The sequence below is a fragment of the Symphalangus syndactylus genome, chromosome 12 (genome assembly GCF_028878055.3).
Source record: "Symphalangus syndactylus isolate Jambi chromosome 12, NHGRI_mSymSyn1-v2.1_pri, whole genome shotgun sequence".
Classification (NCBI taxonomy): Eukaryota; Metazoa; Chordata; class Mammalia; order Primates; family Hylobatidae; genus Symphalangus; species Symphalangus syndactylus.
In genome coordinates, this window is record NC_072441.2 from 84,638,481 (window position 1) to 84,665,429 (window position 26,949).

Consider the following 26,949-nt stretch of genomic DNA (forward strand, 5'->3'; position numbering starts at 1 on the left):
CTCAGCCTCCGGTGACGTCCCCACCCCCACCCTGCTCGGTGACAGACGTTCTACCACTTCCAATCGGAGGCGCCCGTCGCGGGAGCGGCCAATCGGGAGCTCCGGCGGGCGGGGAGGCCGGGCCAGTTAGATTTGGCGGTTCAACTTCAACATGGCCGAAGCAAGTAACGCCAATCTAGGCAGCGGCTGTGAGGAAAAAAGGCATGAGGGGTCGTCTCTGGAGTCTGTGCCACCCGGCACTACCATTTCGAGGGTGAAGCTCCTCGACACCATGGTGGACACTTTTCTTCAGAAGCTGGTCGCCGCCGGCAGGTAAAGTGGAGGGAGCCGCGGTGGGAGTGTTTGTCGGCACCGAAGCTCAAATCCCGCGAGCTCAGGACGGCCGCAGGCTGGCGCGCGGTCACGTGGGTCCGCGTTGGGGGCGGGGCAGTCGGACCAGGAGACCCAGTCAAATCCTGAGCCTGAGGAGTCAGGGTATTCTCGCACGGATAACGTGTAGCGGACCGGGATGGCTAGCTACTCCTTCAGGAAGCCCCGTTTTCACTAAAATTTCAGGTGGTTGGGAGGAAAGATAGAGCCTTTGCAAATTAGAGCAGGGTTTTTTATTTTTTTATTGTCTTTGAGATAGGGCCTTGCGTTGTCGCCCAGGCTGGAGGGCAGTGGCGTGATCACTGCAGCCTCGACCTCCTGGGCTCAAGCGATCTTCCCGCCCCAGCTTCCCAAGTATCCGGGACTACAGGCTCGGGCTACCGCGCCCGGCTACAGATCAGGGTTTAAGTCGCTGCCCACCACTATGTGAGCAAGACATAAGCCCCCTGTCCCTCGTCGGCTCCTTGTCAGTCAAGTGACAGCAATAGTACCTTTCTCAGGGTCGTTTAGAGAATTAAATGAGTAAATACACCTAAGGCGCCTAGGACAGGACCTGCCACATAGAAAGATTTGTTAGCTATTATGAGAATATCTTCTTCACTGGAAGATTACCAGGACTAAATGTGTTGCCATGAAAAGAAACATTTTTCTTGTCTCGACTTTTATTTTATTTATTTTTATTTTTATTTTTTGAGACGGAGTCTCTTCCTGTCGCCCAGGCTGGAGTGCAGTGGCGCGATCTCGGCTCATTGCAACCTCGGTCTCCCGGGTTCAAAGGATTCCGCTGCCTCAGCCTCCCGAGTAGCTGGGATTACAGGCGCACACTACCACACCCGGCTAATTTTTTGTATCTTTACTAGTAGAGACGGGGTTTACACCATGTTGGCTAGGCTGGTCTCGAACTCCTGACCTCGTGATCCACCCACCTCGGTCTCCCAAAGTACCAGGATTACAGGCGTGAGCCACCGCACCCGGCCTTGACTTTTATATAACGTATATGACTCAAGAGTTTTGCCCATGATCCCACCACCCCAGCACATCAGTGTTGAAATGCTTCCAGGAGTTCGGTGCCCTGACCACAGCCTCTCCTCCTCTAGCCCTCTCTATCCCCACTTCCCTGTTCTTTGGCTTCACCATGACTCTCATCTATTCCCAGTCCATTCCTCCTGGGTTCAGCACTTTACCTTTCCTACACATAATTAATGATCTCTCTTCACTCATGACTCATCAAATATTTGAGTGTCAGGTGCTGGGAATACCATGAGGCAGACAAGGCGTCTTGTCTTTTTAGAGCTTGCATTCAATGGGTAGAGACGCCAACAACATCATCACATAGCCTGGTAAGATAATAAGGCCATTATTATGTGTCAACAGTGACTCATGCCTGTAATCCCAGTGCTTTGGGAGGCTGAGGCAGGAGGATCATTTGAGCCCGGAAGTTTGAGGCTTCAGTGAGTTATAATAGCCCCATTGCACTCCAGCCTAGGTGACAGAGCAAGACCCTGCCTCTACAAAAGGAAAAAAAAAAAAAGATAATGAGCAGGTAATGATACCACTAGATAGGATGGTTGGGGCACCCATTCTGAGGTGACATTTCAGCTGGAACTTGAAGGATGAGAAGGAACCAGATTATTATTATTATTATTATTATTTTTGAGGCCGTGTCTAGCTCTGTTGCCCAGGCTGGAGTGCAGTGGCTCGATCTCGGCTCACTGCAGTCTCCACCTCCCGGGTTCAAGTGATTCTCCTCCCTCAGCCTCCCGAGTAGTTGAGATTACAGGTGCCCGCTACCACAGCCAGCTAATTTTTGTATTTTTTAGTAGAGACAGGGTTTCACCATGTTGGCCAGGCTGGTCTCAAACTCCTGAGCTCAAGCGATCCACTCACCTCTGCCTCCCAAAGTGCTGGGATTACAGGTATGAGCCACCGCACCCAGGCGGAACCACCTTTTTGAAGAATTACAGAACAAGTATATAGGAAAAGGGGACAGCCTGTGCAAAGTCCCTGAGGTGATCAGATATTCCAGGAACTGGCAGAGACCTTCTTGGCTACAGCATAGTGATCATAATAAAATGAGATGAGGCTGGAGAGGCAGGTGACAACCTTATCATGCAGGGCCTAGTTTGCCATAATAATGAATTTGATAAAATAATTTGTAATCACTTTTATGAATCAATCATGGCACGTCATCATCATATGTCCTGGCATGGTCCCTCCCTTATTGTATTTATTTTTCCCTACTCATTCTTGCCCTTGTCTCCCCTCCCATAGTCCCCACTTTCTCTTAGTTATATGTCCCCCATTTATTTATTTACTTATGTTTATTTCTTTCAGAGATGAGTTCTTGCTGTGTTGCCCAAGCTGATCTCAAACTCTGAGGCTCAAGTGATCCTCCCACCTCAGCCTCCCAGAGTGCTAGGATTACAGGCGTGAGCCACAGTGCCCGGCCCATTTATTTATTCATTTATGAGACAGGGTCTTGCTCTGTTGCTCAGGCTGGAGTGTAATGGCACAGTCTAGGCTCACTGCAACCCCTGCCTCTTGGGTTCAAGCGATTCTCCTGTCTCAGCCTCCCGAGTGGCTGGGATTACAGGCATGCACCACCATGCCCAGCTAATTTTCGTATTTTTAGTAGAGATGGGGTTTTGCCATGTTGGCCAGGCTGGTGTTGAACTCCTGACCTCAGGTGATCCACCTGCCTCAGCCACTTATTTATAACACAAATATTTATTGACCATTGACAGTGTCAATAAATTTGTTCTAGTTCTAGTAGGGTTTGTTCTAGTTGCTGGAGATAAGGCAGTGATCAAGATGGACAAGGTTCCAATCTTCTTGGAGTAGACATTCTGGTACCATTGAAAAAAAAAATAAAATTGAGCCTGGCGCAGTGGCTCACACCTGTAATCCCAGCACTTTGAGAGGCGGAGGTGGGTGGATCACTTGAGGTCAGAAGTTCGAGACCAGCCTGGCCAACGTAGCGAAACCCCATCTCTACTACAAATACAAAAATTAGCCGGGCCTAGTGGCGCGTGCCTGTAATCCTGGCTACTCGGGAGGCTGAAGCAGGAGAATCGCTTGAACCTGGGAAGCGGAGGTTGCAGTGAGCCGAGAGATCCCACCATTGCACTCCAGCCTGGGCAACAGAGCGAGTCTCCAACTCAAAAAAAAAAAAAAAAAAAAAAGATCTAACTATGCTCTAAAAGTGCACATGGTTCATAGCTTCTTAGTGCTGCCTGTCAGTCCTTGACATGCATCCACCACTTTCCCATTTCCTATCAGCTCCTCATCCATAAATTATTCCAGGGTGAATATCCTTGTACATTTCCACAGGAGCTAGTGCTAGAATTTCTCTGAGACATATAACTGGGAGAGGGATCACTGGATCCTAGAGTTTACACCTACCTCTGTTCCATCAGATTACTTTCCAGAAAAGCTGTTCTTGTTCCCCACCTCCTCACCATGACTGGGTTTTTACCATTCTAATATTTGTCATTCTGCCAGGTGTGAAAGGGGTATCTTGTTTTAATTTGCGTGTCCCTGATTCCTGGCAGGTTTGGGCATTTCTTCATGTACTCAGTCATTTCGGCTTCCTCTTCTGAGAACTGCCTGCTCATTTCCTCCAGCCTTTCATTTTCAGACCTTTTTTAAAAATGGGAGTTTTTATCTGGTTGATTTGCTAGAGTTGCTAGTATAGAAGGAAATATCTGTCTGTTGGGTGATAACTTTGTTGATGATGTCCTTTGAGGAATAGAAGCCTTCAATTAAATAAAAAGCAGCACACATTTTAACTGTTTCTATTTTCCCTTAAGAGGATGACACAGAAGGGAAATGCAGTTATCCCTGCAGACCCTTCATGAGCTGTATGGATCCTCCTGACTCCTTTTCTCAGCCTCTTGACTAACTCAAAGAGCCATTTAAAAAAAATGCCAGATATAGGCCAGGCGTGATGGCTCATACTTGTAATCACCAGCACTTTGGGAGGCTGAGGCAGGCAGATTATGAGTTCAAGAGATTGAGACCATCTTGGCCAACATGGTAAAACCCCTTCTCTACTAAAAATACAAAAAAATTAGCCGGGCATGGTGGCACGCACCTGTAGTCCCAGCTACTCGGGAGGCTGAGGCAGGAGAATTGCTTGAACCTGGGAGGCGGAGGTTGCAGTGAGCTGAGATTGCGCCACTGCATTCCAGCCTGGGTGACAGAGCGAGACTCTGTCTCAAAAACAAAAACAAAAAAACAGATATTGCCTAATCCGTTTTTTTAAATCCTAATTTTCATGTCATTACTTCCATTCATTTTTTTTCACCTTATGATTTGTGCTTTTGGGGTCTTGTTTATTTTTTTATTTATTTTTTAATTATTATTTTTTGAGATGGAGTCTCGGTCTGTCACCCAGGCTGTAGTACAGTGGTGTGATCTTGGCTCACTGCAGCCTCCTCCTCCCAGGTTCAAGCAATTGTCATGCCTCAGCCTCCCAGGTAGCTGGGACTACAGGTGCACACCACCACGCCTGGCTAATTTTTATATTTTTAGTAGAGACCGGGGTTTCACCATTTTGGCCAGGCTGGTCTCAAACTCCTGACCTCAGGTGATTCGCCCGCCTCAGCCTCCCAAAGTGCCTGGATTACAGGCGTGAGCCACTATGCCCGGCCCTTGGGGTCTTTTTTATAAAGGCTATGCCCACATCTAGGTCACAAAGATAATCTCCAGTGTTTTCTTCTGTTAGCTGTTTCATCGTTTTACTCTTTTAATCTTTAATCTGGCTGGATTAAGGTACAAAGTGATAGTCTCAAGCCAGGCTTATTTTTCTAACTTTCCCAAATACCATCAACTACACAGCTCATCTCCATTGCTTGATGGAGCCCCCTTACCAATGGCCAGCTCCTAGCCCACTATGTCCCTGAGTCTCTCTCCTGCCCCACCGATCTGCCTGTCTCTGCCAGTGCATGTGGGTTCTTAAAACCAGGCCCTCGTAGGAAACCTTATGTTTGGTCCAGCAAGTCCCATCTTTTCTCTTTATTTATTTATTTAGAGACAGGGTTTTGCTCTGTTGCCCAGGCTGGAATGCAGTGGCACAATCATGGCTCATTGTAGTCTCAACCTCCTGGGCTCAAGTGATCCTCCCAGCATAGCCTCCTAAGTAGCTGGGACTACAGATGTGTACCACCACACTTGGCTAACTTTTTTTTTCTCTTTGAGACTGGGTCATGCTCTGTCGCCCAGACTGGAGTGCAGTGGCATGATCACAGCTCACTGCAACCTCCGCCTCCCTGGCTTAGGTGATCCTTTCACCTCAGCCTCCCGAGTAGCTGGGACTACAGGCACACACTACCACACCCAGCTAATTTTTGTATTTTTTGTAGAAATGGGGTTTTGATATGTTGCCCATGCTGGTCTTGAACTCCTGGGCGCAAGTGATCCTCCTGCCTCAGCATCCTGAGTAGCTGCCTGAGACTACAGGCATGCACCACCTCACCTGGCCAATTTTTTAATACTTTTGTTTTAATTTTTTTATAGAAATGGGGTCTTGCCACATTGCCCAGGCTGGTCTCCAACTTCTAGGATCAAGTGATCCTCCCGCCTCAGCCTCCTAAAAGGCCAGGATTACAGGTGTGAGCCACTGCACCCAGCCTGTCTCCAGTTTATCCTCATCTTGGGGCATTCCACCACCCTTCCTTTAAAACTACCCCTTTCAACGTAATTAATAACCTCTTCGTTGCTAAATACTTTGGAGATATATACATGTATGTGTATGTGTGTGTTTGTATGTATATATATTTTATTCTTTTTCAGATGGAGTTTCACTCTTGTTGCCCAGACTGGAGTGCAGTGGCGTGATCTCAGCTCATGGCAACCTCCACCTCCTGGGTTCAAGCAATTCTCCTCAGCCTCCTGAGTAGCTGGGATTATAGGTGCCCGCCACCACGCCCAGCTAATTTTTGTATTTTTGGTAGAGATGGGGTTTCACCATGTTAGCCAGGCTGATCTCAAACTCCTAACGTCAGGTAATCCACCTGCCTCAGCCTCCCAAAGTGCTGGGATTACAGGCGTGAGCCACCGCGCCCGCTGGGTATATATTCTTTAAATATTTAACGCACTCGCTTTCCTTGTAGGCTTTCACATTGTCAACCACTCCACTGTTCTTCAGATTTCTCCCTTGGTTTCCGACATCATTCTCTGCCCCTTTACGTGACTAGCTGCTCCTTCCCGGGCTCCTCTTCTCCTGTCCTTTAAACGTGTGAACGTTGCCCTCTCCTTACTTTCACCCCCTCCTCCCATCTGATGTCTCACTGCTACTGAAGGCCTTCGGTGACTGTCCATTGCTCCTCACCAGGGCTTCTAGGCCCTGCCTACCTCTTGTGGCCCGGGGCAGTCGTACTCACTCATACTGACCTCCTCATTGCCTAGAACTTCAAGTGCTTTCCTGCCTTGGCATCTGCACTTGCTGTTTGCTCTGCCAAGAGTGGTCTTCCTCCATCTCTTCCTTGACCCGCTCTAAGGCCACCTTGCTCCCCTGGTTATTTGTCATGATAGACACCGGTTATTTATTCCTTCATAGCACATATTGCAGTCTGCTGTTCTGTTGTCTGCTTGTTTACTTATTTGTGGTCAGTCTCCCCTACATAAAACCTAAGGTCCTTGAGGGCAGAATCTTGTCTGTCTTGTTCATCATTCTCTATTCTTTACTCATCACGGTGCCTGGTATACAGGAGGCATTCAGTAAATAGTTTTAGATACATGGGGATTCCCAAGCAATATCTCCCCTGAGTTTCAGACCTCTAACTCCAACAGTCTACTACTACAGATCTCCATTTGGTGTCCCACAGAATCATCAGCTCAGCATGCGAACAGGATTTCTCTTCCACCTCTTCCCTTCCTGTGACCCCTGAGTTGGTTGAAGGAATTACCACTATCCATTCTCTAGGCTAAAGATTTGGGAGTCCTCATTGGCCCGTCCATCACTTTCACTTCCATTCAACTGCCCACCCATGTTGGTTCCAGCCTCTCTAGCCTCCGACTCCTCCTTTCCATCCTTGCTGACACTGTCTGAGTTCAGGCCCTTACTGTCTCTCACTGGACTCTTGCACCTGCCTCCAAACTGGCCCTCCAGCCTCAGTCTTGTGTCCTCCCTCCAGTCTACAGCTCAGATTTGATCCCCTTCTCCTGCTTAAAATGTTTAATTGGTTCAGGGTTGCTTCCAGAATGAATGCAAGCTCCTTAGCACAGCGTACAAGGCCATTCCTTCCCAACTCACCAACCTCAAGTCAGGGCCGTGGGAGTACAGCGCATGCACACCTGAGTGCCAGTGCAGACCACACATGGGCACGGAAGCTCTTCTGCACCAAGTGCTGCCTCCCTGCCTTCACCCCTGCCACCTTGTCTTCCCACTGCTGCTTCTCCTCACTAGAACATCCTTCTCCTCATTTGATTAAATAGGAACTTACTCTCAGCTGGTTTCCAGAGAAAGGGCTCAATAAGTGTCATATATGAATACATACTTTTTTTTTTTTTTGAGATGGAGTTTCACTCTTGTTGCCCAGGCTGGAGTGCAATGGCATGATCTCAGCTCACCGCAACCCCCACCTCCCAGGTTCAAGCAATTCTGCTGCGTCAGCCTCCCAAGAAGCCAGGATTACAGGCATGCACCACCACCCCCGGATAATTTTGCATTTTTAGTAGAGATGGGGTTTCTCCATGTTGATCAGGCTGGTCTCAAACTCCTGACCTCAGGTGATCCGCCCGCCATGGCCTCCCGAAGTTCTGGGACTACAGACATGAGCCACTGCTCCCAGCCGAATACAGACTTTTAAGATGTGTGCAAACACTTGATTTTCTCCAGCCCCAAGCCATTAAGTTAAAAGCCTTTAAAGTCCTCAGCCCCAAGAATGAAGTACTTATACCTGGGACAGGAGTCTGAACATAGTTAATCTGAGTTTATTCACATGTTTATTATCCAAAAGGATAACAAATAGATAGATTTTCCCCACAATTCAGCATATTTTCCGTATAAATGTCAGTTTGAGTGAGAGGGTACATTATGTGATGCACCCAAAATGACTGAAAGATGATTGGCCACGGTGGGCTTTCAGATCCCGTGGATTCACACCCTGCTGTCTTCCTTTAAGCTATCTTCCTTTCATTGTCTTGGCCAAGGGAAAGACTCCCCAATATGTTCTCTCTCAGGCTTCAGAGCAGAGAAACATGGCCCTATTGGAGCCTACCCTTTGTAACCTCTGCCTTGGTCTCTGGAAACGAAGGGTTCTTTTCTGTCCCCATGGCCTCCTGAGCCATCTGAAAACCATTCTCCTGTTGAGCTAAAGCAAGCAGACAAGGGTGCTTCCTTTTTGTGTTTTGTTACGAACCATGACCCACCAAGAGAGGCAGTCAGTTAGAGCCATCATTAGTGGGGCTCAGATTGAGGACCAGTTAGTACTATTCAGAGAAAAGCTGGGTCTGCTACAGGCGCTTTTGGCACCCTGGCAACTGTGCCGCATGTGTCAGTTTGTGGGGGCTAAGGGAGAGAGAGGTGTTTGACAGTTTTGTTTTGTTTTGTTTTTGTGAAATGGAGTCTCGCTTTGTCACCCAGGCTGGAGTGCAGTGGCATGATCTTGGCTCACTGCAACCTCCGCCTCTTGGGTTCAAGCAATTCTCCTGCCTCAGCCTCCGGAGTAGCTGGGACTACAGGCGCCTGCCACCACGCCCAGCTAATTTTTGTATTTTTATTAGCTATGGGGTTTCACCATATTGGCCAGGCTGGTCTTGAACTCCTGACCTTGTGATCCGCCCACCTCGGCCTCCCAAAGTTCTGGAATTACAGGCGTGAGCTGCTGCATCCGGCCTTTTTTTTTTTTGAGATGGAGTCTCACTCTGTCACCCAGGCTGGAGTGCGGTGGTGCAATCTCTGCCCACTGCAACCTCTGCCTCCTGGGTTCAAGTGATTCTCCTGCCTCAGCCTCCTTAGTAGCTGGGATTACAGGCACCCACCACCACGCCCAGCTAATTTTGGTATTTTTAGTAGAGACGGGGTTTCACCATGTTGGCCACGCTGGTCTCAAACTCCTGATCTCAGGTGATCCGTCCACCTCAGCCTCCCAAAGTGCTGGGATTACAGGCGTGAGCCACTGTGTATGGCGACAGTTCTTAAGTTCTTAGATGCCATACTTAGAGATGTCCTTGTGGTCCAGTCTTCTGGCCTGGGATATGCCGCACAGGGTAAGATGTGTAAAGTGACTTAAAGCCTACATCTGGCAGTGACCAAGAAAAGAAAGCGAATTGCATTTGTAATGAACTCAGAGTTCTAAACTAGTGCCAAAGACTGTTGGTGTTCATAGGAAATAGTTCATCACAGGAAAAAGAGTGGTTTAATATATAAACTATTCTGACTATAAATGCCCTGGAAATATCTCACCCTCTTTGAATGTGCAGGTGATGCCTGCTACTGGTGGTGATTTGTTTCTGAAGGGAGGGCATGAGTCATCAAACTGTGGTGTGTGGCTCCAGGCCTGGCATGCTTATACTTTCCCTCTGTATGTTTCCAGACCATCCGCCTCTTTCTGTCCGCACTGTTTCTGCCTTGCTCTGGGCTGCTGTTGTCTCAGCTGTGCTTTCTGAAGCCACCCTCACACAGCAGCCAAGTGCACGTCCTAAGGTGTAGATCTGTTCATATCACATCTCTGCTTCAGTCCCTTTTCTAGCTCCTCCAGTCATGATACATCCACACTCCAGACTCTGTTTCTGGCCCTGCATGGAAGCCAACATGGCCAGATGGCCTGGATTGAGTCCCAGCTGGCTCCATCACATGCTGGTTGTATGACCTTGGGCAAGCTTCTCTCTGCCTCAGCTTCGTCATCTGAAAAATGGTGGTGATGATAATAGAACCCTGTCTCATAGAGTCATGGTAAGGATTCAATGAGTTATGTAGAATACATAGAACAGGGCCTAGCACTAATCAGTCCTCAGTTTCCTATTATTACTGCATCTTCACACACATGCACATATGTGCATGTGCACACACACACACACACCCCGCCCTTCAGCTACACTGCCTGAACTTACTCCATGCTGCTGTTCTCCTGTCCTGTGGCCAGCTCCTGCTTCTCTCTCTGACATTGCTTCCTCTAGGGAGCCTTCCCCGAGCCCCTGCTAAGACATCATGCTGTCTCATACCCATTTTCCTGAAGGTTGATCTGCAATCCCTTTGACGGCAGGAATTGTACTGTTTAGTCTTTGGGTTTGTACCACCAAGCTTGGCCTGGTACCTGGTCGGTGCTCAGTAAGTGTCTATTAAATGAATACAGTTATCCTGCTGGTATTTTTTATCTTCATGCTAATATTTATCAAACCACAAAGTTTTTTCTATCTTTCTCAGGAAAAGTATCCCAATTTCAGATTTTTGTTTTCCAGCAGTTTTCAAAGGAAGAAGCTAAACAATAAAAGATTAAATTAGTCCAAGAGACCAAATAACCTAAAGATATAATTAGGATTAATTTTAAGTATTTATTTTTAATTGACACATTGTAATTGCACATATTTATAGGGTACATATCTATGTTGTATAATGATCCAATCAGGGTAATTAGCATGTCATCTCATGGATTTATCATTTCTTTGTGGTGAGAACCTTCAAAAGCATCTCTTCTAGCTATTTGGAAATATGCAGTATTTTACAGTTAACCACAGTCACTCTACTGTACAACACCAGAACCTATTCCTCCTATCTAATTGTAACTTTGTACCTGTTGAAAGGCTAATTTTTAAAGGATAACCTTTTAATACAACCATTCATCTTGAATCACTGGCCTGGAGACTTTCCTCTTATTTTCATTAAGAAACATTTATCAGGCTGGGTGCAGTGGCTCACGCCTATAATCCCAGCACTTTGGGAGGCTGAGGCGGGCGGATCAGGAGGTCAGGAGAACCACGGTGAAACCCCGTCTTTACTAAAAATACAAAAAATTAGCTGGGCGTGGTGGCGGGCGCCTGTAGTCCCAGCTACTCGGGAGGCTGAGGCAGGAGAATGGCGTGAACCCGGGAGGCGGAGCTTGTAGTGAGCTGAGATCACGCCACTGCACTCCAGCTTGGGCGACAGAGTGAGACTCCATCTCAAAAAAAAAAAAAAAGAAACATTTATCTCTTTCTTCTTTCCTCCTCTCCCTTTCTCAGTCCTGGGGCTTCCCAGTGTACACAGGACCAGAAAGTGGAGAGAGAAAAAGACCAAATGGATAATTTTTTTTTTTTTTCCTTTTTGAGACAAAGTCTTGCTCTGTTGCCCAGGCTGGAGGGCAGTGGCGCCATCTTGGCTCACTGCAACCTCTGCCTCCCAGGTTAAAGCGATTCTCCTGCCTCAGCCTCCCGAGTAGCTGGGATTACAGGCACCTGCCACTGCGCCCTGCTAATTTTTGTATTTTTAGTAGAGAGGAGGTTTTGCCATATTGGCCAGGCTGGTCTCGAACTCCTGACCTCAGGTAATCCGCCCACCTCAGCCTCCCAAAGTATTGAGATTACAGGCATGAGCTACCATGCCCAGATGAGAAACATTTCTTAATGAAATGGACAGCCTTATAGTGAATAGGGGATGAAGAGCAAGAATTTCTGTCACTCCAGTCCTCAGCTTTTTTTTTTTTTTTTTTTTTTTTTTAATTTCAGTAGTTTTTTGGGGAACAGGTGGTGTTTGGTTACATGGATAAGTTCTTTAGTGATGATTTCTGAGATTTTGGTGCACCCATCACCCGAGCAGTGTACACTGTACCCAATATGTAGTCTTTTATCCCTCACCCCCCTCCCACCCTTTCCTCCCAGTTGGCAAAGTCCATCGTACCATTCTTCTGCCTTTGCGTCCCCAGCTTTTATTTGTTTTGTTCTCAGCCTTCCCGGCTCTCCACTCCTTCACTGGGACAGAAGTGCTGGTCCCCGCCTGCCCTCTGGTGGACAGCCTGTAAAACAGGCCTTCAGGGCCGGGCGCGGTGGCTCACCCTTGTAATCCCAGCACTTTGGGAGGCTGAGGCGGGTAGATCACGAGCTCAGGAGATCGAGACCACGGTGAAACCCTGTCTCTACTACAAATACAAAAAAATTAGCGGGGCGTGGTGGTGGGCGCCTGTAGTCCCAGCTACTCGGAGAGGCTGAGGCAGGAGAATGGCGTGAACCCAGGAGGCGGAGCTTGCAGTGAGCCGAGATCGCGCCACTGCACTCCAGCCTGGGCGACAGAGCGAGACTCCGTCTCAAAAAAAAAAAAAAAAACAAACAAACAGGCCTTCAGTTGGGTGGTGTGCAGGTTACCACAGGGGAAGAAGGCAAGTCCTGGCTCCTTTTTTGGCTCCCTCAGCACTGTGTACACCGTGATATTGTGTTACCCTCTTTTATCTTTCCATGCTGTCCTGCACAATTTATCTGCATATGTAAACCAACAGATTGACAAATGACCAGAGCCTGATTCTGTGCTTAAATATTTTTAAGTCAAATTTATTTAAATATTTTTATTTATTTGTTATTTTTTTGAGGTGAAGTCTCACTCTGTTGCCCAGGCTGGAGTGCAGTAGCACGATCTCTGCTCACTGCAGCCTCCACCTCCTGGGTTCAAGCCATTCTTCTGCCTCAGCCTCCCAAGTAGCTGCGATTACAGGCATGTACCACCACACCTGGTTAATTTTTGTATTTTTAGTAGAGTTGGGGTTTCACCATGTTGGCCAGGCTGGTCTCAAGCTCCTGACCTCAAGTGTTCCCCGCACTTCGGCCTCCCGAAGCACTGGGATTACAGGCATGAGCCACTGTGCCCAGTTAATTTTTTAATTTTTATTTTAAAAAATTTTTTGTGAAGACAGGGTCTCACTATGTTGCCCAGGCTGATCTCGAACTCCTGGGCTCAAGTGATTCTCCCGCATTGGCCTCCCAAGAAAAAATAACAGGTTAAAATCAGTTAATATAGTCATCTCAGTTTTGAAACTCAGTAAATGTGGTTTTTAAAAGTTACTTTCATTTCTGATAAATTTAGCCTTTTTGAGGCCACAATTTGGCCTTTTCTCTCTAGTAGGGACAAATCTTGACAGCTGGTTCTTACACCTGCTGGGTTGGTTTCTTCACGTGCAATTGCACAAAAGCCTCATTCACTAGCACCTGCCTTCCACCCGGGAGGAGACTTCCCAGCTCTGGGGAGCCAAGTTACTGACTTCTATACTTCTGAAGGGCAGTGAGGACTGTTATTTTGAGATTAGTAAGAATAATTGTAGCTAACATGAAGCATTTCAATGTGCTGGGCACCGTACTGAGGACTTTGTATATTTTACCTCACTTAATCTGCACAGTAATTTTGTGAGGCCTAGATAGTTATTATCCCCATTTGACAGAGGAGGAAACTGAGACTTACAGAGGTAAAGAAGTTGTCTGAGGTCACTAGTTGATTAGTGGTAGAGATAGGATTTGAATCCAGGGAAAATGATAGGCAGTCTGTCCAGAGAACCAGTAAAGTTACCCAGTATGCACTGGGTAGCTGGGTGACCTCTTATGTACCCTTGGAAGCCAGGGCCAAGAGACCATCCCATCATGGGGTGAAGAGGGGCCTTGGCAGAGAGGTTGCAGAGGAGGCTTCTGGGGGAGGACTCCTCTTCCTAAGCTTTTCAGATCCTGGGATCCTGGGGTCCAGGGTGGGCAGCCCAGGCCTTACCTTAGCCCCAGTCGCCCAGTCTACAGAGTGTCTTACATGCTGCTGTGCATCTAACATGGTTGTGGGCACCCTAGAGATCCCAGCAGCATTGCAGATGGCATCCCTGTTCACAAGGATGTTGTAATTTGCATAAGAAGATAAAATTTGACACTTGGGGCAAATGGTCATGAATTAAAAAATTTTTTTTGGCCAGGCTCAATGGCTCATGCCTGTAATCCCAGCACTTTGGAAGGCTGAGGTGGGTGGATCACCTGAGACTGAGAGTTCAAGACCAGCCTGGCCAACATGGTGAAACCCTGTCTTTACTAAAAATACAAAAATTAGCTGGGCGTGGTGGTAGGCACCTGTAGTCCCAGCTACCTGGGAGGCTGAGGCATGAGAATTGCTTGAAGCTGGGAGGTGGAGGTTGCAGTGAGCTGAGATTTAAAATTTCTTTTAATTTTTTTAAAAATTTATTTTATTTTATTTATTTATATTTTTTTTGAGACAGAGTCTTGCTCTGTCGCCCAGGCTGGAGTGTAGTGGCATGATTTCGGCTCACTGCAACCTCCGCCTCCCGGGTTCAAGCGATTCTCATGCCTCAGCCTCCTGAGTAGCTGGGATTACAGGTGCCTACTACCATGCCTGGCTCATTTTTTATATTTTTAGTAGAGATGGGGTTTCTCCATTTTGGTCAGGCTGGTCTCAAACTCCCGACTTGAAGTGATCCCCCTGCCTCAGCCTCCCAAAGTGCGAGGATAACAGGTGTGAGCCACTGCACCCGACCTTAAATTTTTTTTGATTGAGACAGGGTCTTGCTGTGTTGCACAGGCTGGTCTCCAACTCCTGGGCTCAAGTGATCCTCCTGCCTCAGTCTCACAAAATGCTGGGATTACAGGCATGAGCCACTGCACCTGACATGTTTTTTTTTTTTTTTTCGAGATGGAGTTTCGTTCTTGTTGCCCACACTAGGGTGCAATGGCATGATCTCAGCTCACTGTAACCTCTGCCTCCCGGGTTCAAGTGATTCTCCTGCCTCAGCCTCCCAAGTAGCTGGGATTACAGACATGCGCTACCACGCCCAGCTAATTTTTGTATTTTTAGTAAAGATAGGGTTTCATCATGTTGGTCAGGCTGGTCTCGAACTCCTGACCTTAGGTGATCCACTCCTGACCTCAGGTGATCAGCCCGCCTCGGCCTCCCAAAGTGCTGGGGTTACAGGTGTGAGCCACCACACCTGGTGAATTTTTTTTTTTTTAGTGTGTCACTTTTCTGCTTCTCCCCTGAGTATATTTTTCAGAAAATCCACAAGGGCATTCAAAACATTCCCAATTCTGCATTGGCTCTCAAGAAACACATCACGGCTGGGCGCGGTGGCTCACGCTTGTAATCCCAGCACTTTGGGAGGCTGAGGCGGGTGGATCACGAGGTCAGGAGATCGAGACCACGATGAAACCTCGTTTCTACTAAAAATACAAAAAATTAGCCGGGCGTGGTGGCGGGCGCCTGTAGTCCCAGCTACTCGGAGAGGCTGAGGCAGGAGAATGGCGTGAACCCGGGAGGTGGAGCTTGCAGTGAGCCTAGGTCACGCCACTGCACTCCAGCCTGGGCGACAGAGCGAGACTCTGTCTCAAAAAAAAAAAAAAAAAAGTCATCACCTTCCTCCTGTACTCACTGACATTGGCACCAATCTGGCTGCCTTTCTCCTTGGTTAAGCCACATTGTCCTGTTAGCATATATTTCATCTTGTGTCTGTGTTTCTGTGGTCCTTCACTTTCACTGAATTATCATACCATAAAGGAGACCTCAGAACAGGTCACAGGCAGCTCTGGCGGTCAGAATTTGCGTCACCCCTGTCCTGGGCCCTATCCGCTGTCAGCTGCCTGAGCTGAAGAGAGATGCGTCCAGCTCAGACCCTCTGCCTGCTGAGTAGGTTGGGTGGAGGAACAGGATCTCCCATGTCTAAGCCAAACCTGTTTTAAGCCACAATTACCCAGTTTCAATTCCAGCCCTTCATGGTCAGCATCATGTGTTCCTCCACGTTCCTCCTGGTAGCCACAGACTGCGTGGCTAGTCAGGCCAGCAGCAAAACAAGATGTCTGGGAGTCTGCTGAGGGTTGAAGGAATGCCCATCGTCTATTCTGTGTACAGTATTTTTTTTTCTTTTTTTGAGACGGAGTCTTGCTCTGTCGCCCAGGCTGGAGTGCAGTGGCGCAATCTCGGCTCACTGCAACCTCCGCCTCCCAGGTTCAAGTGATTCTCCTGCCTCAGCCTCCCGAGTAGCTGGGACTACAGGCATGTGCCACCATGCCCAGCTAATTTTTTGTATTTTTAGTAGAGATGGGGTTTCACCATGTTAGCCAGGATGGTCTCCATCTCCTGACCTCACAATCTGCCCTCCTTGGCCTCCCAAAGTGCTAGGATTACAGGCGTGAGCCACCGCGCCCGGCCTACAGTATTGTTTTTTAGGTACCTAAGCTTAGTTTCCAAGGTGCACTCACATGGAATGTGTATCACTGAAAAGGTGAGAGACTGCCACTCTGACCCAGAAGTGTACTGGTAGTTGCTTACAACCAGCTCTCTGAAAAGAGAGCCCTGGTTTGCAGTGTTTGCCAATTTCCAAGGTGTAGGTACTCCTAAGCTACCAACATGGCATCACTAGACACAGAGTTGAGAAGAGCTGGGCAGCAGCATACTTTGATCCAGTATTTCCACCAGACAGAGACAATATATACGAATTACCTCAAGAGCAGAGTAAAAGGTGGTAGAATGATTAGGAAGTGGTATGTTTGGAGTCTTTAGGACCTTTGTTTTGTTTTTGTTTTTTTTTGAGACGGAGTGTCGCTCTTGTTGCCCAGGCTGGAGTGCAATGGCGTGATCTCAGCTCACCGCAACCGCTGCTTCCCAGGTTCAAGCAATTCTCCTGCCTCAGCCTCCCGAGTAGCTGGGATTGCAGGCGTGCATCACCACGCCTGGCTAATTTTTTGTATTTTTTAGTAGAGATGAGGTTTCTCCACGTTGGTCAGGCTGGTCTCAAACTCCCAACTTCAGGTGATCCACTGGTCTCTGCCTCCCAAAGTGCTGAGATTACAGGCATGAGCCACTGCGCCCAGGACCTTTGTTTTTAAAGTTAATTTATTGTCAGTTTATGTAATTTAATTCTTAATAATGGCTGTGTTTAACACTTGGCCCAGAGTTCCTGGAAATTTGGCAGTTCTGTCTTGCAGGCCACTGTGAACTGGCTCCAGTACACCACTGCTCTTAGTCTTCACCTGTTTCCAAAAACATTGTTTGGGGGCAGGTTTCGTGAGGAGGCTTAAAGAGCCATGAGAAAGGGAGGACCCAGCAGTGACTCCCTGGCAGGGGGTGGGGCCTTGCATTGGGCATCAGGGCCCTAATGCCCTGTTTACCCAGTGGCCCGCCAGCCTGATCCTCACAGCCAAGGAGCATCCTGACCTATAGTACAGCATCAGTGTGAGCTTTTGTGTATTTGAAGATCTTCTTGGTTCAGGCGCTTTCTGCAAGTCACTTGAACACGGCTTCATCTGACCACACCTGCTCCCAATTTAAAGAAGATCCTTGATACACTGTTAGCCCTGTAACTCTGGCCTTTTTCTTTTAAACCACTCACCACAAGAGATGATTATTACTTGCATGTGAGTTTCTGCATTTCTGCCATCTCTCCTTCTCTACTGGAAGCTCTGGGAGGGCTGTGTCAGTCTTATCCGCCCCGAATACCCAGTTCCTGGTGGGCAATCAGCATATAGCAGACACTCAGTGAATATTTGTTGAAGGGGAAGGGCCTGAGAGAGTGGACAGAGAGACACAAGCAAGGGAGAGGGAGGAAACAAAGGGGAGGGAGAAAAACAGCCAAAAGAGTTCATTTAACTTGAGTTTCTCTGTCCAAGAGGAATAAGCCATTGGGAATATACTGGATACCGTTTAATACTTCCAGCTGCAAAGGATTTATCAGTGAGGAGCTCTCAGCTGCTAGTGGCAGAGACCTGATTTAAAATCAGGCTTGGCTGGGCATGATGGCTCACCCCTAGACTCCCAGCACTTTGGGAGGCTGAGGCAGAAGGATTGCTTGAGCCCAGGAGTTTTCTGAGACAAGTCTGGGCAACACAGTGAGACCCCGACTCTACAAAAAAAATAAAACTAAAAGAATTAGCTGGTATGGCGGGCGCGGTAGCTCATGCCTGTAATCCCAGCACTTTGGGAGGCCGAGATGGGCGGATCACGAGGTCAGGAGATCAAGACCATCCTAGGTAACACGATGAAACCCTGTCTCTACTAAAAATACAAAAAAAATTAGCCGGGCGTGGTGGTGGGCGCCTGTAGTCGCAGCTACTCAGGAGGCTGAGGCAGGAGAATGGCGTGAACCCGGGAGGCGGAGCTTGCAGTGAGCCAAGATCGCGCCACTGCACTCCAGCCGGGTGACAGACCGAGACTCCGTCTCAAAAAAAAGAAAAAAAGAAAGAATTAGCTGGTCATGATGGTGTGCACCTGTAGTCCTAGCTACTCAGGAGGCTGAGGCAAGAGGATCCCTTGAGCCCAGGAGTTGGAGTTGGAGGTTGCAGTGAGCTCTGATTGTGTCACTGCACTCCAGCCTGGGTGATGGAATGAGATCCTGTCTCAAAAAGAAAAGTAGAAAATCAGGCTTCAGGCTGGATTACACCTGTAATCCTAACACTTTGGGAGGCTGAGGTGGGTGGATCACCTGAGGTCAGGAGTTCAAGACTAGCCTGGCCAACATGGTGAAACCCCATCTCTACTAAAAATATAAAAATTAGCCAGGCGTGGTGGCGGGTGCCTGTAATCCCAGCTACTCGGGAGGCTGAGGTAGGAGAATCGCTTGAACCCAGGAGGTGGAAATTGCAATGAGCCAAGATCACGCCACTGCACTCCAGCCTGGGCGACAGAGCGAGACTGCCTCAAGAAAAAAAAAGGAAAGAAAATCAGGCTTCAACAATAAGAGAAATATATTACCTCATGTAACAAGAAGCCCCAAAGTAGAGTGGCTGCAGGTTGGTGTAAACTCTGCCCTCAGGCCGGGGCCCCCATGGTTGCCAAGAGAGCATCAGTTGCTTTCCATGTGGCTCTTTTTAGGAGTAAGCCAATCTTTCCCAGATGTCACATGCCCTGTCCTAATCCAAGTCCTTCAGGGCACTGGAATGACCAGAGGCTCTCAAAGTGTGGTTCCCCAGACCAGCACCATCAGCCTCACCCGAGAGCTTGTTAGAAACCGTGGAAGGAGTGAGGAGTAATCTTTAAGAGATAAACACTTAAACTCACCTAGGGCTCTTCTAAGAGGAAGTGAGGATGCTGATGGGGCATTGATGGGGTTGAACCATTCTCGGTGACTCGTGCTTAGATGAGAGATTTGCATCCACTGCCTTTAACCAGGGCCATGAAGTGGACAGAGCTCAGAGTCCTGTAATGCGAAGTGGAGGTGCCCAGGCAGGCTGATGGCCGGCCTCGTGCTTGGCCCTCCCCACCTTTGCTTCTCTCCTTCCCGCCAGCTACCAGAGATTCACTGACTGCTACAAGCGCTTCTACCAGTTGCAGCCTGAGATGACACAGCGAATCTATGACAAGTTTGTAGCTCAGTTGCAGACATCTATCCGGGTGAGTGGTGGGAAGACCGGCAAGTGCTGTTGACTTGGGTTCTGTCTCCAGATTGTCAGTCCCCTGAGGGCAGTGGCCCCACCCTCTACACCTCTGTCTCCTCAGCCGCTAGAGCTGTCCTGGGTGCCCAGCAGGCTGCAGCATCCATCATCCCTCCCCTCCAAATGATGCGGGTATCTTAGATGCAGCCTTTGCTCACTGTCCTGTATTGTGATTATGTGTTTTATGTTGCCTGCTCTCTAGACCATGCAAACTCAGCAAAGGCTGATGGGGTCTTTTTTTTTTAAGTCAGGATCTTGCTCTGTCACCCAGGTTTGAGTACAGCAGCATAATCACAGCTCCCTGCAGCCTCAAACTCTGGGTTCAAGTGATCCATCCACCTCGGCCCTCCCAAAGTGCTGGGATTACAGGTGTGACCCACGGCCTATTTTCTTAATTATAAAAGCCACATGTAGAAAAGTTGGAATGGGCCGGGCGCGGTGGCTCACGCTTGTAATCCCAGCACTTTGGGAGGCCGAGGCGGGCGGATCACGAGGTCAGGAGATCGAGACCACGGTGAAACCCCGTCTCTACCAAAAATACAAAAAATTAGCCGGGCGTGGTGGCGGGCGCCTGTAGTCCCAGCTACTCGGAGAGGCTGAGGCAGGAGAATGGCGTGAACCCGGGAGGCGGAGCTTGCAGTGAGCCGAGATCGCGCCACTGCACTCCAGCCTGGGTGACAGAGCAAGACTCCGTCTCAAAAAAAAAAAAAAAAAGAAAAAAAGAAAAGTTGGAATGTTAGGGAAAGCATAAAGACCTAGAACAGAAATTAGCCAAAATCTTACCAAGTGCTGTTAGCAGTTTAGCATATTTTTGCCGTGAGCTCATCTCGTGTCATTATAGCTCTTTCCTCCTTTCTCTTCAGGAGGAAATCTCTGACATCAAAGAGGAGGGGAACCTGGAAGCTGTCTTGAATGCCTTGGATAAAATTGTGGAAGAAGGCAAAGTCCGCAAAGAGCCAGCCTGGTGAGAGTGGGGTGGGGAGGTGAGAAGGCACAGGAAAGAGGCAGCAATTAAGCTTTTTTTTTTTTTTTCTAGAGTCAGGGTCTCACTATGTTGGCCAGGCTGGTCACAAACTCCTGGCCTTAAGCTGTCCTCCCACCTTGACCTCCCAAAGTGCTGGGATTACAAGCTTGAGCCACAACACCTGGACAGTTCAGCTTCTTGAAGGAGACTTTAAGACTGACCCAAGCAGGGAGTGGTGACTCATGCCTGTAATCCCAGTTATTCAGGGGGCTGAGGTGGGAGGATCACTTGAGACCAGGAGTTCAAGAGTTCAGAACCAGCCTGGGCAATATAGTGAGACCCTGTCTCTAAAACAAACTTTTAAAAGGCTGACCCTGTGTCCACCATATCCATGAGACTCTGGGCTTGTTGCCCCTGAGAGAGAACCTTTTGACAGGGACAAGTAGAGCAGACAGACACCAAACTGTAACCGAAAACTGTTGTACCACACAGTTCCCTTCAGGGGAGGAGAGCCCCAGGTAAGCCATGTTGTTGAGGGGATTAGGGAGGGAAGTAGTTTGAGGCCAGACTGAAGAAGCCTTCCTGAGGGAGCTTATTTTAGGGCCTGTTGGGCCTGTGGGAGAAAGGGAGGGTGGGGGGAGTGGGAGGAGGCAGAATCGTGAGGTTTGGAATCACCATGTACACCTTACAGGTGTAGATGAGGCTGGCGGGGCAACTGGTTTTTATACATTTGTTCATTCAGCAGGTTAGGGAGCACCTACTATATGCTCGATATTGTTTTTTTTTGAGACGGAGTCTTGCTTTGTTGCCCAGGTTGGAGTACAGTGGTGTGATCTTGGCTCATTGCACCCTCCACCTCCTGAGTTCAAGCAGTTCTCCTGCCTCAGCCTCGTGAGTAGCTGGGATTACAGGCGCCCACCACCATGTCTGGCTAATTTTTGTATTTTTAGTAGAGACGGGGTTTCACCATGTTGGCCAGGCTGATCTTGAACTCCTGACCTCAGGTGATCCTCCTGCCTCGGCCTCCCAAAGTGTTGGGATTAAAGGTGTGAGCCACCGCGCCCAGCCTCGATACTGTTTTAGATGCCGGAAACTTAGCAGTGAACAAGACAGACCAAGTATCTGCTCTCCTGGAGCTGACATTTCAGCAGCAGCCGGCTACCTGGTACACCAAGTGCACGGTGGAGAAGCGGGGCCTGGGATGAGCAATAGAGAGCAGGGGCCAGCAAGACCCCAGCAGCTGAGCCCCTGCCTCCTGCAACCCTCCCTCCCTTAGTAGAATCCTAGGCCAGAGGGCGTAGAAATCTTTTTTGTAATTTCCAATTTTTAAAAATGCTCTGTGACCTTAATACTTAAGAGAATTAAGTTTCACAACTGAAAAAGAATTTTTCTTTTGAGATGGAGTCCCACTCTGTTGCCCAGGCCAGGCTGGAGTACAGTGGTGCGATCTCAGTTCACTGCAACCTCAGCCTCCCAGGTCCAAGCGATTCTCCTGCCTCAGCCTCCCGAGTAGCTGGGATTACAGGCGCCCACGACCACGCCTGGCTAATTTTTGTATTTTTAGTAGAGATGGGGTTTCACCATGTTGGCCAGGCTGGTCCCAAACACCGGACCTCAGGTGATCCACCTGCCTTGGCCTCCCAAAGTGCTGAGATTACAGGCATGAGCCACCGCGCTTGGCCATTGAAAAATAATTTTTTTTTTTTTTTTTTTTTTTTTTTTTTTGGGACAGAGTCTCGCTCTGTCTCCCAGGCTGGAGTGCAGCGGCACAATCTCAGCTCACTGCAAGCTCCACTTCCTGGGTTCACGCCATTCTCCTGCCTCAGCCTCCCAAGTAGCTGGGACTACAGGCACCTGCCACCACGCCCAGCTAATTTTTTGTATTTCTAGTAGAGACAGGGTTTCACCATGTTAGCCAGGATGGTCTCGATCTCCTGACCTCGTGATCCACCTGCCTTGGCCTCCCAAAGTGCTGGGATTACAGGCGTGAGCCACCAAACCTGGCCTGAAAAATAATTTTTAAAGAACTCACAGTGCCTTCCACCTCTTGTGTAATCTTGCCTCCTCAGACTTGCCTTTCCTTATCTTCCCAGATCAGTCAACACTTATGGGGGCCTCCCACAGTCTGGGCCCTCTGTCAGCAGCCACCCCCAACCTCTCAAGCTCACAGTCTGGTGGACTGGATGCACTAGCCGCACACATGGTCACAAGGACAGAGGCAGGGGCTAGAAAGTCACCCTGAAGTGTTCTGGATGGGGGAGTGTGTATGGAGGAAAGGAGGGGAATGTGGGGTATGGTCGGGAAGGCTAAGATAGGGGCTGAAGTGAGAAGGGGGAGAGGTGGACCCCTAAGCATTGAAACCCAGGGAAAGGAAGTGAGCATTCCTATGAGAAACAGGTCTTGGGAGGTGAGAGGGACCACGGGAGAGACCTGGGAAGCCAGCCCAACTTGGGACAAGGCAGGCATAGCACCGAGTGTGGGCTTGGAAGCTGAACCCTCTTCCACGAGGGCCTTCCACCTCCCTCATTCCTTGTGGCCCTCCAGGCGCCCCAGCGGGACCCCAGAGAAGGATCTGCACAGTGTCATGGCACCCTACTTCCTGCAGCAACGGGACACCCTGCGGCGCCACGTGCAGAAACAGGAGGCCGAGAACCAGCAGCTGGCAGATGCCGTCCTGGCAGGGCGGAGGCAAGTGGAGGAGCTGCAGCTACAGGTCCAGGCCCGGCAGCAGGCCTGGCAGGTCAGTGTCCCAGCCTGCCTCTTCCTCTTCCTTCTCTAATGGGCCCTCTGAGATACGCAAATAGGTGGCTTCCTCCATTCCAACACAAGCGACCCCCACAGCGGGTAGGAGAGCTTGCCCCCTGGAGAACAGCCATGCGTTACCTCTCCTTGGGCATGTGCAGTAGTCTCTGCCAGCCTCAGCAGACAGTCTCCCTCAGATCCTCCACCAGGCACAGGCATGTGTTCCCCTGATGGAGCAGGTGAGGACACAGGCCCAGAGAGGGCAGATGAGTCACCCAAGGTAACAGTGCCTCCCCATCAGATTTGGAGTTAAAACCTGGTGGTGGTTCTACCGCTCCATGTGACCACTGCCCAACATAGATACATATATTCTAAACCTGGTATATGGTAGGGGGATGGGTAGAGAACAAGAACAGAGGATGAGACAGTATTTTTTTAAATTGATACATCGTATTTTACATATTTAGGAAGTACATGTGATATTTTGCTACATGCATAGAACGTGCAGTGATCAAGTCAGGGTATTTGAGGTGTTCATCACTTTGAGTATTTATCATTTCTATGTGTTGGGAGCAATTCAAGACCTCTCTTCTAACTACTTTGGTTTTGGTTTTGTTCTGAGATGGGGATCTCGCTATACTGCCCAGGCCAGTCTCGAACTCCCGGCCTCAAGCAGTCTTCCTGTCTCAGCCTCCTGAATAGCTGGGATTACATGTGCTCATCACTGCACAAGGCTCTTCTTAGCCACTTTGCAATATGGAGTACGTTGTTGTTAACTACAGTTACCTTACTCTACTGTTGAACAATAGAATTTACACCTTTTACCTAACTGTATGTTTATACCATTAAACTACCTCTCTTCATCCCCCACCCCTTCCCCCAGCCTCTGTTAACTATCATTCTACTCTTTACCTTTATGAGATCAACTTTTCTCTGCATCCTCACTAGCATGTTATTTTTTGTCTTTTTTTTTTTTTTTTTTAGACAGTCTCGCTCTGTCACCCAGGCTGGAGTGCAGTGGCACGATCTCAGCTCACTGCAACCTCCACTTCCCAGGTTCAAGCCATTCTCATGCCTCAGCCTCCTGAGTAGCTGGGATTCCAGGCGTGAGCTGCCACACCCAGCTAAATGTTGTATTTTTAGTAGAGACGGGGTTTCACCATGTTGGCCAGGCTGGTCTCAAACTCCTGGGCTCAAGCAATTCCTCCACCTCAGCCTCACAATGTGCTGGGATTACAGACTTAAGCCACCCCACCCGGCCCCAAAAATATTCTATTTCAACTTTGTTTTTGAGACAGTCTTGCTCTGTTGCCCAGGCTGGAGTGCAGTGGCATGATCTTGGTTCACGGCAACCTCCGCCTCCTGGGTTCAAGTGATTCTCCTGCCTCAGCCTCCCGAGTAGCTGGGATTACAGGTACCTGCTGCCACGCCTGGTTAATTTTTCCATTTTTAGTAGAGATGGGGTTTCACCATGTTGGCCAGGCTGGTCTTGAACTCCTGGCCTCAGGTGATCCACCTGCCACAGCTTCCCAAAGTGCTGAGATTACCCATTGTATGTTCTTGACACCTTTGCAGACAATCAGTTGGCCATAAGTAAACGGATTTATTTCTGAGTCTGTGTTCTGTTATACTATTGGTTATGTGTCTGTTCTTATAACAGTACCATGCTGTTTTGGTTACTAGAGCCTTGTACAATTTGAAGTCAGGCACTGTGATGCCTCCAGCTTTGCTCTTTGTGCTGAGGATTATTTTGACTATCTGCCATTGCCCAATATTTAAATAACGTGTATATTAGAATGACTTGTAGAGCCTTCATACATCTAACACACATCCTCCATGCCACAATTGTGTGTCCTTTGAGGGCGAACTTAACTTTTGAAAGTGGCCCAACGTCACTTGGGGCCACGTTGAGTGAAGAAAGGAGAAGAAGATGATCAAGCTGGATGACACAGTAGCAGCTTGGCTGCACTGTGGTGAGACAGATTTTCCTATGGGCTCAAAGTGCATTTCCAAGAGAAGCTTTCTAGTAGGGCTCAAGTGGCGGCATCTCTGTCGAACTCTCTCCATCCATCATGTCAGTATCCAGTGTACTTCTACTTATGGCCATTTGACAGCCCCCTTCCTGGGGCAAAGCCTCATATTCCTGAGGGATACAGGTCCACAAATTTATGGCTCCTGGATCTCCTTGGTCTTCTCTTCTCAATACCAGTTAGCTGCAGCCTGGAGGCCCTGCTGCAGCTTGGGAAGGGCCCCGGCTGGGAGGCAGTGACAAGTGGAAGGCCGGCAGCTGCTCTGCTCCCTACTGTCCCCACTCCCTCTGCTCTCCCGACATCACAGACTGGCCTGGGGGACTGGGCAGCAGGCGCGAATGTGGTGGTGACCAAGGCCCCCCACCCAAGCCTGGTGCCATCTTGCAGGGCACAGCTCCGAGTTGTGTCTCGGGCACTCCCAGGGCCCCCTGCTGAGTCCTCAGGCAAGGCGCTGCTCCACCATCACCACTCAGCCACCATGAGGCCATGGGTCACTCCTGTCTCTGGGTCCTGGCTTCCAAATTGGCCAGATAATGATCCCAAGGCCTCACCAGCTCTGAGATTCAGTGCTATCCTAAGAGGAACAAAGCCCCCTGCTCTTAAAGCCATGCTCCACCCATTCCAGCTACAGACCCTCACGTTGTTTGACGTGGGCAATTTCCATGTCTGTAACTCAACTGAAAGTGTACTTAATTCAAGAACGTTTCTCGCTAGAAAGCTCTGTTGAGGTCAGAGGATCTAAGGGCCACTTTGGGGACCCTTACTGAAGATGGGCTCTGCTCTGGGGATGCCCAGCCTAGGTGGTCACAGAACCCAGCTTGCAATAAATACTTGCCGAGTGGTGGGGACTTTCTAATGTGCCTTCATCCTAACATGCTCTGCAGGGCCCATGACTTAAGCCACAGACTCCATCCATATTGTCCTGGGGAAACCCCAGGCCTGGAGTCAGGGACAGTGGAGGGCAAGGATTTGGGTTTTCTTAGATCCCAGTTTGTCTGTTGTCTCCCATTGATTTCAGGCTCTACACAGAGAACAGAGGGAGCTGGTTGCTGTGCTGAGGGAGCCCGAATGAGGAGACCGCCAGCCCCAGAAGCAGAGGGCAGTCAAGGTCAAGAGCCTGTGGTCCAGCATGCCTGGCCTGGGTGGGCTGCCTCTGAGAATGGCTGAAATGGTGCCCAGTCCGTCAGCAGTGATGGAATTTGCTGGAGGACTAGGCCAGAACAAGTCTCACTGCCACTGTGCCTTTGGGGCACCCTTGGGGTTGGACACACACCCCCTTTAGATTCCTCTGTTTCTTCTACCTGGATAATTCTTGGCCATGTTCTCTCTTCTCTAAGTTCAGGTCAGCTTTGCCCCTCCACCCCGCTCCTGCTGGTTCCTCAGCCCTTTTCCCTGGGCCTGGCTTGGAGAATCTGTTTTCAATCTCCACTGATTGCCCCCTTGCTGGCCAGCCCAGGGGCCTTTACCATGTTCTCCCCACATCCGTAAATAAACTTCCTCCACTACACTGTAATCTATGAGGATGCTTCCTCTGCC

At 49.0% G+C, this 26,949-nt stretch overlaps 1 protein-coding gene across 10 annotated transcripts; it reads left to right on the top strand.

Moving 5' to 3' along the window:
* The first annotated feature begins 22 nt into the window (after positions 1-22).
* PMF1 (polyamine modulated factor 1) lies at positions 23-26,926 on the top strand. Of its 10 annotated transcripts, none has more exons than XM_063626910.1 (6): positions 23-312; positions 12,235-12,313; positions 12,621-12,662; positions 20,541-20,641; positions 23,247-23,381; positions 26,432-26,926. In XM_063626910.1, the coding sequence occupies exons 1-6, from the start codon at positions 152-154 to the stop codon at positions 26,469-26,471; spliced, it is 558 nt and encodes a 185-aa protein (XP_063482980.1). In that variant the 5' UTR covers positions 23-151; the 3' UTR covers positions 26,472-26,926. The 10 variants fall into 10 exon arrangements, with proteins under 10 accessions (XP_063482980.1, XP_063482984.1, XP_063482978.1 ...); XM_063626906.1 differs by having other exon boundaries at positions 121-312; positions 23,186-23,381; XM_063626908.1 differs by lacking the exons at positions 12,235-12,313; positions 12,621-12,662 and adding an exon at positions 19,531-19,636 and having other exon boundaries at positions 66-312; positions 20,544-20,641.
* The last annotated feature ends 23 nt before the right edge of the window (positions 26,927-26,949 follow it).